This window comes from Panthera leo, chromosome C2 (assembly GCF_018350215.1).
Source record: "Panthera leo isolate Ple1 chromosome C2, P.leo_Ple1_pat1.1, whole genome shotgun sequence".
NCBI lineage: Eukaryota > Metazoa > Chordata > Mammalia > Carnivora > Felidae > Panthera > Panthera leo.
The window spans coordinates 67091741-67104002 of record NC_056687.1 but is presented as its reverse complement, the minus strand read 5'-3'; the positions used below and the strand labels follow the sequence as shown (position 1 = coordinate 67104002).

The following is a 12262-nucleotide window of genomic DNA, read 5'->3' as shown; positions in this document are numbered from 1 at the left end:
AATTAAATGTTTACTTCTTACGAATATGATCTGTCTTTGCTATATCTATACTTGAGTGCTCTAATGAGAATTTATTCCAGAAAGTAGTATAAACTTTCTGTCTCTTCTGCCTGATAAGATGCTTTTTTAAAAAAAATTATTTATTTATTTTGAGAGAGACAGAGAGGGTGTGAGCAGGGGAAGAGCAGAGAGAAAGGGAGAATCCCAAGCAAGCTCCACACTGTCAGTGCAGAGGCCGATATGGGGCTCAAACTCAAGAAATTGTGAGATCATGACCTGAGCTGAAACCAAGAGTCAGACACTTAACCAACTGAGCCACCCAGGCGCCCTGATAAAATGCTTTTTTGGAGGTGATTTCATTTGAAAGGAATCATGAAAGCCATTAATTTATGTCTGAACAGTGATTAATGAGGAAATAATAGATAATAAGTACCATGATCTCAGGAGCCTTTCTGATTCTAAGGTCTTAGAATTCTGATTTGGAAATAAATCATTATTTTTGATTTTATAATCCCTTTTATCAGCTGAGAAGTCAATTTTGTTTTTGGTAGACTGAGATTTGATCAGCTTTAATGTACACAATTTCATCTAACCAGATGTTTAAGTCTATTATAGAAATCATAATGCTCTCATTAAGTAACAGTAGAAACTTTAATTGCCAATTAGCTGTTGATTGGCCCATATATTCTCTTTTCCTTCTGTAAAAATCTCTGTGAGAAGCTAGATTGTAATCATCATAAGGCTGTTATGGAGCATGATTATCAGAACAAGGATAGTTAGTTTGATGCTCTTAATTGGCTAGTGCCAAGCTGGGATAACTGGATTCATTCATCTCCATTATAAGCTATACCCTTCCAAACTGACAAACATATTGACCAGCAAGAGTTCCATGGTCCCTGGGCAGTACTGTACACTGATAAAAATTTTTGTTTCCTGGCTTCTAGCATCTAGCTTTCCAATCTCTTCTGTTCTCAAAATCACAACTTTTCCCTCTAATGTTTAAAGACATTTTTCAATAATTTCAAAAAATTTAAAGAATATGATAGTGAATACCTCTATATCCACTATCTGGGTTCTATCAACATTTTACTAAAAAACAAGCAAAACAAAACAAAACAAAACATCTTACTGTATTTGCTTTATAAAACATCTATCCATTTATCCATCCACTACTTCATCTTAATTTTTTATGTATTTCACAGGAAGTTGTAGATACATTTTTCTCTAAATATTCCAACATGCATATCATTGACTAGATTTTAATATTTATTTATAGTTTTTTTCTTTTGAAGTAAGATTTAGAAACATGAAATGTATAAATATTAAATGTACCATTCATTGAGTTTTGTCAAATGCATACACTACTGTTACCCCAAATCCCTATCAAGATATATCACTATCTGCCCACGAAGTATTCTCATACCTTTTTGAAGCCAATCACATCCTAACCTTCTAGAGATGACCAATGTTCTGTTTTTTCACCACAGATTAATTTTGCCTGTTTTCCAGAGTCATGTAAATATATGTGCTCTTTTGTGTAAGTTTCTTACACTCAGCCTGTTTTGAGATTCATCCATATTGCTGCATATATCATACTGTACTTTTTATATTGCTGAGAAGTACTTAATTTTGTGAATATATTGCATTTTCCTTTTGCATGACTGTGCTGTAATTTCCTGTTGATGATTTCCTGGGCTTTGGCCATTATGAATTAAGCTGCTATAAACATTCTTGTACAGGTATTTGTGAGGACATACGTTTTCATTTATCTTCAGTAAATACTAGTTGAGGAATTGCTGGGCCATAGCGTATGTATTTAGCTTTATAAGAAACTGCCGAATCATTTCCCAAAGTGGTTGTATTATTTTACATTGCCATCTAAAATATATGAGAGTTCTAGTTGTCCCACATCTTTTCCAAGATTTGATATTGTCAATTTAAAAAATGTTAGCCATTTTAATGGGTGCTTGGTTTTAATTTGCATTTCCTTGATGAAAAATGATATTGAACATTTTTTCTTGAGATTCCTGGCTTTATATATCTTATTTTGATCAAGTGTCTTTTCAAGTTATTCCCCCATTTAAAAATTGAAGTTCTTTGTCTTTTTATTATCAAGTAGTAGGGATTCTTTATATATTCTGAATGCCAATTTATTTTCAAATCTGTTTCGTGACTATTTTCTCCCACACAGTGGCTTGCCTCCTACTCATATTCTTCATGTCTTTTAACTAGTAGACATTTTATAATTTTGATGAAACCTGTTATTTATCAATTTTTTTTTATTGTTATAATTTTCTGTGCCCTAACTATGAAACCTTTGCTTAATGCCAAGTCATGAAGTTTTTGTCTTGTTTTCTTCCACAAGCTTTACGGTTTTAGCCTTCCCAGTTAAGTCTCTGAACCTCAGAATTTTTGTGTGTAGTGTAAGGTAAGGGTCAAGGCTTATTTTTTTCCCCCATATAGATGTCCAGTTGTTTCAGCACTATTTCTTGAAAAGACTTTACTTTCCTCATTGGATTTCTTTGGTATATTTGTTGAAAATCAAATGATTACTAGGTCCATTTCTGAACTTAGTATTCTGTTGTCTTGATCTATTTGTCAGTCCTTAGGCCAGTAACACACTGTCTTTACTACTGTAGAGTGTAGTTAGTCTTGAAGTCAAGTAGTATAAGTCTTTTGATTTTGTTCTTCTATTCAAGATCGCTTTATTACAGGTACATATCCACAGAAAGTATATAGTCTGTGTTCTCAAATTGTATTAAAAAAAAAAAAAAAACGAAAGAAAGCTCGGTGGGATTTTGAGTTGGCACTGTGTTGAATCTATAGATCAATTTAGGGAGAATTGACATCTTAACACTACTGAACTTATCAATCCATGAGCAAATGTAGTATATTTTCCCACTTATTTTTATCTTCTTTAATTTCCTTCATGATGTTTTATAGTTTTCATTGGAGGGGCTGTGCACATTTAAAAGTTTATTCCAAAGTAGTTAATGCCTGTTGATGCTATTGTAGATGGAATTATTCTAATTTCAGTTTCCAGCTGTTTGCTGCTAATATGTAAATGTACGATTGAATTTTGCTTAGTAACTTTATATTATCTGAACTTGACAAATATTCATTTTATTAGTTCTAGTCTCTTTTTATAGATTCCTTGGATTTTCTAAGTAAACCGTCATGTCATCTCCAAATAAAGATGACTTTTACTTCTTTCTAATCTTTATGTCTTTCTTTTTTTTATGCAATAGCTAGGACCTTCATTTTCATTACACTATTTCATAAAGTGGTGAGATTCTTGCATTGTTCCTGATCTTATGGGAAAATGTTCCATATTTTACCATTAGCTATGCTTACCATTAACTTTAGGTTTTCAATAAATGTCCTTTACTGGATTGAGGACATTCCCCTCTATTTCTAGTTTTCTGAGAATTGGCATTGAATTTTGTCAAATGCTTTTTCTGCATTTTTCTAAATGCACATATGGATTTTCTTTTATATTCTGTTAATGTGGTACAGTATTTTAATATTAAACCAACCTTGTGTTGTTGGGATAAATCCCACTTGGTCATGAAGTATTATCCCTTTAATACATTACTGAATTTGATTTGCCACTATTTTGTGAAGGATTTGGTATCCATATTCATGAAGGATATCAGTCTATAATTTTCTCTTTGTTTTATAATATCTTTGTCAGATTTTGATATTAAGATTGTGCTGGCCTCATAAGACAAGCTTGAAAGTGTTCCTTTTTATTTTCTGAGAGTTTAAGATTGGTATTAAATGTCTGAAAGAATTCAACAGTGAGACCGTCTGAATCTAAAATTGTAAAAGAAAGAAAGAAATTGAATTTCTTTTACAGGTATAATGCTAATAAGATTTTTTTCATCTTATGTCAGTTTGGGTTTTTTTGTTATTGTTGTTGAGATTGTGCCCATTTCATTGAAGATGTTTAGTTTTTGTCATATTGTTGGTTATAATATTCCCTCTTTATCCTTTTAATGCCCATAGCTTTTTAGTGGCACTCACCCTCACCCCAGTCCCTATTGTTTTTAAAAACTGAGATATAATTGATACATCATTGTATAAGTTTGAGGTGTACAAAGTATTGATTTGATTCATTTATATTTTACAGTATGATTACCTTAGCCTTAGCTAACACCTCCATCACGTCACATAATTATCACTTCTGTTTTGTGGTGAGAATATTGAAGATCTAGTCTCTCAGCAACTTTCAAGTATGTGATACAGTATCATTAACTGTGTATTACAGTGCTGTAAATTGGCTCTCCAGGACAGAATTTGTTCATCTTCTCACTGCAAGTGTGTATCCTTTGATCAAAATTCCCTCAATTTATGCTTTGTTTTCCTGAGCAGTGTTACTAGCAATTATTCCACTTCTTATTTTTTTTAAATCTTTTCAAAGAACTAGCTTTGGCTTTGTTGATTTTCTCTGTTACTGGTCTGTTTTCACTTTCATTGATTGTTGCTTTCTGGTATTTCTTTCTACTAATTGGTTTTACTTTGTTGTTCTTTTGCTAACCTCTCAAGGTAGAACTTTATATCAAAGGTTTAAGTTTTTTTCCCTCATATAAGCATTTTTCATTTAAAGTTACACAATTCTCTCAAAGTCCATAGTTTGATATATTTTTTATTGTTCATTTTCCTTGCGATTTCTTCTTTGTGGATTATTTAGAAGTGTGTTGTTTAATATCTAGAAATTTGGTTTTATTTCTAGATATTTTATTATTATTGATTTGTAATTGGATTTCATTGTGATCAGATAATATGCTGTATATGATTTAAAATCCTTTGACATTTTTTAGAGACTTGTTTTATGATACAGCCTGTGGTCTTTCTTGGTGATCATACCTTGTGCACTTGTAAAGGATGTATATTCTGTAGTTATTGGATTCTGGAATTGTCTATTTTTCCTTTTAATTGTCATTTTTTTCTTCGTAATTTGAATTTCTATTATTAATTACCTTTACATTTATGATTTTATGTCTTCTGAGGAAATGTTCCTTATTTCATTTATAAAATGTTACTCTATCTCTAGTAACATTTCCTTACTTGAAGTTCTTTTTTTATCTGATATTAATGAAAGAACTCTAGTCTTCTGATGTTTACTGTTTGTATAGTACATTCTTTTCTATTCTTTTACTTTCAAGTTACTCTTTCTTTAAAGTGAATGTCTTACCTACCCTATGACCCAGCAGTAGCACTGCTAGGAATTTACCCAAGGGATACAGGCGTACTGATGCATAGGGGCACTTGTACCCCAATGTTTATAGCAGCACTCTCAACAATAGCCAAATTATGGAAAGAGCCTAAATGTCTGTCAACTGATGCATGGATAAAGAAATTGTGGTTTATATACACAATGGAGTACTACGTGGCAATGAGAAAGAATGAAATATGGCCCTTTGTAGCAACATGGATGGAACTGGAGAGTGTTATGCTAAGTGAAATAAGCCATACAGAGAAAGACAGATATCATATGTTTTCACTCTTATGTGGATCCTAAGAAACTTAACAGAAACCCATGGGGGAGGGGAAGTAAAAAAAAAAAAAAAAAAAAGAGGTTAGAGTGGGAGAGAGCCAGAGCATAAGAGACTCTTAAAAACTGAGAACAAACTGAGGGTTGATGGGGGGTGGGTGATGGGTATTGAGGAGGGCACCTTTTGGGATGAGCACTGGGTGTTGTATGGAAACCAATTTGACAATAAATTTCAAAAAAAAAAAAAGTGAATGTCTTAAAAGCAGCATAAAGTTTGGTTATGCTCTTTTATTTCTTCTCATAATCTCTACTTTATAATTAGAGTGTTTAGTGTCCATTTAATGTAATTATTGATACGATTGGATTTAGCTGTACCGTTTTTTCTTATTTGGGATTTGATAATTCATTTTTTCTTCTTTCATTGATTTCCCTCTCACACTCTGGCAGGTGTGTTTGCCCCAAAGTCTGTTTCCTTGTTTTTCAAGATCTCATTCTGAGGCTTTTCTGTCAGTGTTTTACTTGCTCCTTGTAATGCAAACCGGGAACTTCCCTTAGAATAAGTCATAGAATCCTTAAACTCATCTCTTGCCATTTCTTTAAACATTAAGTGAAGATTTGGGGCTGAGTAGGCTGTAAAGACTATCAAGGCTTAAAAATCCTACACTTTTATGAAGAATTGTATAGAAAATCCCCTTGGCGAAGAAAAACCTGTATAAAATGACAGACAACTAAAGATGTGTCCTAATGAGATATTTGCCTCACTAGGAAAACGAAACCAATATGGATGCATAAATGAAGCACAAGATAATTTTTATTATCCTTGGGAAAAAAAAAAACAGTTATGGCTCTTCTTCTTTTTAAAGATTATATATTAACTTTTGTCCCTGTTCTTCTTCATGTTTAGTCTCCTACAAGAGAGTGATCTGGTTATCAAGTGGCATTAAGCAAACTTGGTAATGTTACTTATGGACCTGAAAATGTTTTTTCTTGTGCAATAGACTTGAGATTTCTGTCTTTGTAATCCAGTGCCTATTCTTAAATTTGAAAGCCAATGAACTAGAAGTTTGTGTGAAAATTTTTCTATCTTCTGATAAAAAGCATTACTTTAAAGATGAGCTAGGCAAATACGTAGATGCCATATTTAAAGTATTTTCGTGGCTGGAGAACTTTTAGGAGACAAAAATGCCAGAGGCTATCTGGGCATTATGTGAGGGTTTTTCACTGAGAATCATTGATTTGTTGTCTTTCTACATTTTAGGTAGTCACTGAGGAGAATATTGCCTTTTTGCAGAAGAAAGTGATAGAACTAGAGAATGAAAAGAGAGCTTTGCTCCTTAGTTCTATAGAGCTGGAGGAGCTGAAAGCTGAGAATGGTACGTATAAATGAAAACCATAATTCTCTGTCTTCTCAACCCACATGCTTCTACTTTTATCACTATACATGTATAACATGTAGATTTTCTGATTCGATGACAATGATCTTAGCACAGCTGGTGGTTATTAAAGATAGGACTAATACACAATGAACAATTAGAGCATCATACCCGTGTTTATGTAAGTATAACATTTTACATTATGGGATGTAAATGCTGTAGGATATCAGTATTTTGGAGTGGTCAAGGGATCTTTTCAGGAGCATGGCTTGAATAGGACCTTAATAAGAGGATGAATTTTTAAAGAGGCAAAATGATGAGAGAAAGGGTATTCCCGGTAATACATTTTGGGGATGAAGTAACAGAGATCAGTGTAAAATAAAGGTCCAAAAGTAGAAAACATTTTGAGTTTTGCTCATGCTATATACTACTTACAACCCTATCCCTTTCCTTTAGTCAGGCTAATTCTTACTCATCTTTCAGACCTCAACTAGGGTACTTTACCAAGTAAAGTTTGTACCATTTCTTTTTATTTTTTTTAATGTTTATTTACTTTTGAGAAAGAGAGAGAGACAGAGCCCTAGTGGGGGAGGGGCAGAGAGAGAGAGGGAGACACAGAATCTGAAGCAGGCTCCAGGCTGTGAGCTGTCAACAAGGGGCTTGAACTCACGAACTGTGTAATCATAACCTGAGCTGAAGTTGGATGCTTAACCAACTGAGCCACCCAGGTGCCCCAAGTTTGTACCTTTCTTAAACTCTAGAGACAGTATTTCCACGTTAACCATTTTTCAGTTCTACTTAGCTGGGGATTATATATCTGTATTAGACTATTCCCACCATTGCTAATATATAAAGAACACCACAAATTCAGCTCATTAATCAACCCACTTAAAGCACTTCTTTGAGACTTTATCCATGATGCTTATTTTGCAGTTTTGCAAACAGTGCCTATCACTGTCATATAGCTCATTATAGTTTAGAGGTGTTACACAAGTTCCATTCTCTTTGCTTTTTCCTGCAAGGATCACTGCCCTTAAGGTTTTCTGTATTAGTTTTTGTGTTTGGTTTTAGGTTACCTTTGCTTTATGTGTCATATTCTATTCAACTCCCCTTTTGCACTTCCATTTCTACCACTGTACCTCTTCCTCAAATAATCTTGTGAGATGTCTGAACACATTATATACTGTCTCAAATTCATTTGTTTCATGAATTGTCATTCATTCATTTAGCAGATTTCTGTGGTACCTATTCTATGTGCCAAGCAGTAATCTAGTTGCTGTGATAACTTGCCTAACACATTACAGGGGAAGATAGGCCATGAACAGATATATAAATAAGAAAATTTCAGAACATGATAAGTATTAGGATAAAAATAAAATAGATAACTGCAAGTATGCCTGGGGAGAGAGGAAAGCAACATTAGAGTCATTAGGGTAGGCCTCTCTGAGAACTTGAAACCTGAATGAAGAAAAGGGGACAGCCATTCAAAAAGGCCAAGCAAGAAGCATTCCAAGCAGAGAAAAAAGCAGTGCAAATACCATGAAATCTGAATAAACTTGATATGTTTGCAGACAGAAATAAAGCCAGTATTTTGGGAGGAGAGTGAGCAAAAAAAGGCCAGTGCAGAAGAAAAGGTTGTAGAATAGGTGGGGTCAACTCATGAGAGCCCATGTAGGTCATGTTAAGACATTTAGATGTAGTATAAAATGCTTTTTTTACCTTTAACATATCTGTCTTAGCTTCTCAGAAAGTGTATAAACTTCTTGGGGGCATGTTAATACTCAGTGTTTTTATCCTCCAAGGTACTACTACCCTTTTTAGATATATGTATCAAAATAGAACATGGGGTAGAACTTAGAAGATTGGATTATGATCCCAGCTCTCTGTGAACTAGCTGTAGGTCATGTCATTTCAATGTTTCTTTATATGGTCATTGAGGAGATTAGATAGCTGTGTTCTAGTGCTAAAATTTGATGTCTTTATAAACATATGTGAAAGAACATTGAAGACCTTTAAGTGCTGTATGAATGTAAGATGTATATTATGAACACAGTAGGGTTATGGATAAATCAAGGCAAATTTATTACCCTAGAAGTCCCAAATTGTGCCACAGAAATAGCTGCTACTCTTCACATGCTCTGGCATCCTTCTCCTCTAAAGCCCTCCACTATTTATATACTTCATTCAGATTAACTATCATCACCTAGAACCATTCTGTCTTTTTCCCCACCATTCTGTCTTATATCACGTCTTCTCTTGCCATTTCTTTTTGATAAAATAAGCCTTTTATCTTCCCAAAACTATTTTGTTTATTTCTTTCCTCTTGGATTATATCATGCATCTCAAATAGCCTCACACACAATCATGTCTCTGTTTTCTCAAACACTCTACATAAATCATCTAAGGATATTTATTTTGTGACTTTCAGAAAAACTGTCTTCTCAGATTACTCTCCTGGAGGCTCAGAATAGAAGTGGAGAGGCAGATAGAGAAGTCAGTGAGGTAAGTGATATGTTCTTAAAATAACCAGAATGTGAACTAGATCAAGAGAAGTTAGCTTCAAACCTAAACATTTCAGCAACTTTCTAATGTTGACAGAGAAAGTTATAATGGTTATTATTTCCCATTTGGTCTCATTTATATCAAAATATTGGATTTTTTTTTTTATTTGTCCTGAACCAGAATACAAGTATAGTAGCCATTTGTTTGGGATTTGATAATTCCTTTCTCATACTGGGTTATTATTTATCTCAACTTCTTTGCCCATCTCGGAAAAGTTTCTCAGTGAGATTAGATAAAATCTCTAGTTCCCCTCCACTAAATTGGCATAGTTTCATTTAGGATTATATTAAAAAGAGTATTTTTGAAGAATGGTGCTTTTTATAACCTGAAATTACTTATAAGAATGTGTGATTCCTAAATATTCTGTTGTTTTAAGAAGTCAGTGATAGAGTCATAAGTGGCCTTGAAGAATAATGTAACTTCTTAATAGAAGTGTCTGCTTAATTATATTAGAGTTCTTCAGAGAAACAAAATAGGGAGTGTGTATATATGTAGAGAGAGAGATTTATTTTAAGGGAATTAGTTCATGCAATTGTGGGAGCTAGCAAATCCAAAATCTAGAGGGTAGGCCAGCAGGGTAGAGACCGAGGGAAGAGTTACAGTTCGAGTCTAAAGGCAGTCTGGTGGCAGAATTCCCTCTGTTTGGAGGTGTCAGTCTTTTTTTTTTTTCTTTTTTTTTTTTTTGGTTAAGGCCTCAACTGATTAGATGAGGCCCACTTACATTGTGGAGGGTAATCAAAGCCTACTGATTTAAATGTTTATTTCACCTAAAAAATACCTTCACAGACACATGTAGAATAATTCTAGAATAATGTTTGACCACGTATCTGGGTACTATGCTTTAGCAAAGTTGACAATAAAATTAACCATTATACTTATATTTAGTATTTTTTTATGGGACTGCTGATGTGCTGTTCACAAACTTGGCAAAAGGAAACTAAAATTTGAAAGTTATAGCATTATATGGATACTGACAGAGTAAAAATGAGTCGTGTTTGGCCAAGCAGTTGCTTAATGTTTTAAGATGCTTAGCAGTAGTATCTAGTGAAAACAAGACAACTTAGATCAAAAAAGAGGAACAGGTAAGAAAGATGCTAATTTCTTAAGAAAAAGAAAAACAGGGGCTCCTGGGTGGCACAGTCAGTTAAGCGTCTGACTTCAGCTCAGGTCATGATCTCACGGTCCGTGAGTTCGTGCCCCATGTTGGGCTCTGTGCTGACACCTCGGAGCCTGGAGCCTGCTTCGGATTCTGTGACTCCCTCTCTCTCTGCCCCTCCCTGCTCATGCTCTCTCTCTCTCTCTCTGTCTCAAAAATAAATAAAAACATTAAAAAAAAAAGAAAAAGAAAAACAATACCAGAAGGGAGAACACAAAAACAGAGAACAAGGGAAAAGAAAGGGGAAAAAAAACACACACACACACACAAAGAAATTGCAAAAGGAAGGGTGCCTAAGATAATCCTTTGGGGTAAGAGAAAGTGAGTAGAAAAGGTGCATAGAAAGTGTAAGCTCAGCTGAAAGGGAAAGGCTAGTATTAGCAGAAAAAGTAATGAGAGTGGCTGGAAAAAACAAAGTTCTCTGGTATAACATTGGGTATATGTCTTAGGGATAACATTGATTTTTCACCTGAGCCAAAAAGTTGATTGAACTTAGTAGATCTCATGGAGAGCAGCAGAGGGTGTGACCAAGGGAAGGAAGAGAGTGAGTGAACTGGCATGATGGAGAAGAGGAAACAAATATACTTAGGCCGAGAGAGAGAACAAAAAAGGAATTATATTGAGGTCTTCTGGCAGAAAGTGATGTCTTGACTATATCAGGTCTTTAGTGTATATAGGGATGGATAAATAAGCATGTGACCTGAAGAAATTATAAAAGGAGCTTTTTCCATGTGCTTAAATACTCTGTCCAGTGTTAATCTCCAGAAATTTGATTATGAATAATGCAGACAGCAGAGAATTTTAAATGATTAAAAATAATGCTTATGAAAAATTATAACCTTTCTTGAAATAATAATTTTAAAGTGATGAATATTTTTTCTTATTCAATGGCTGAGAATGTTACCAACATAGTAGCTAATATTCATTGGATACTTACTGTGTGCCAGCTTTTGCTAGTAAATGGCAGAGCTAAGATGTGAACTCAGTTGGATTGCAGAGCTTGTACTCTTGGCCACTACATTATTTGACAGTCCTGTGGGGATTTTTCCCTCCTATCAAATTGGAATTTTTTTCGGGGGAAAAAAAATGGTGCTGTTGGCAAAGGTGGAGATTTCATTGTGTACACTGTCTCCAAACTCAATTTAGTAAAGTTCTAATGAAATTTACCAGGAGATTCACTGATTTTGTTTCCTAGGAAGACAATTATAGAAACAATGTATATGGATTAAGCAGTCTAACACAGCTATCTTTGTAATAATAATGGTTAATATTTTGTCAGACAAGTCTGTAATTTCATACCCACCCCTCAGTGGAACTTCTTTTTGGTTATTTGATTATGGTAGTTTATCTCAACCTACTTGTTTAATGATCCACTTATCTGGTGGTAATGGCTATCTTATGTAATATTTCCCATTTCAACGGATAGTTTAGGAAAAAGGATCTCATACCTTCCTTTTTGGTGTGGGATCAAGCAAAATTTAATGCATTTCCTGCTTTTCTTTTTATTTTTAAGCAATTCTCAAGAGAAACAAATAGGAATTTTAATCTAAAGAAAAAGTTTCCCAAGTACGGGATATCCAGAAAAGGAGTTCCAGGCTACTATATAGGTCTTATGAATATGGCTTGACCTCAATATAGGATTGACAGGGTACTCTCACACAGAGGTCCAGTTTG

At 34.1% G+C, this 12262-nt stretch overlaps 1 protein-coding gene across 11 annotated transcripts in view; it reads left to right on the top strand.

The window, feature by feature from the left end:
• Positions 1–12262, top strand: part of GOLGB1 (golgin B1) — a 90369-nt gene that overhangs the window by 37832 nt on the left and 40275 nt on the right. For all 11 annotated transcript variants that reach the window (XM_042903419.1, XM_042903421.1, XM_042903418.1 and 8 more), the window contains 2 exons: positions 6756–6870; positions 9299–9372. In XM_042903419.1, coding sequence (XP_042759353.1) covers positions 6756–6870; positions 9299–9372 — 189 coding nt within the window. The remainder of the gene's footprint in view (positions 1–6755; positions 6871–9298; positions 9373–12262) is intronic.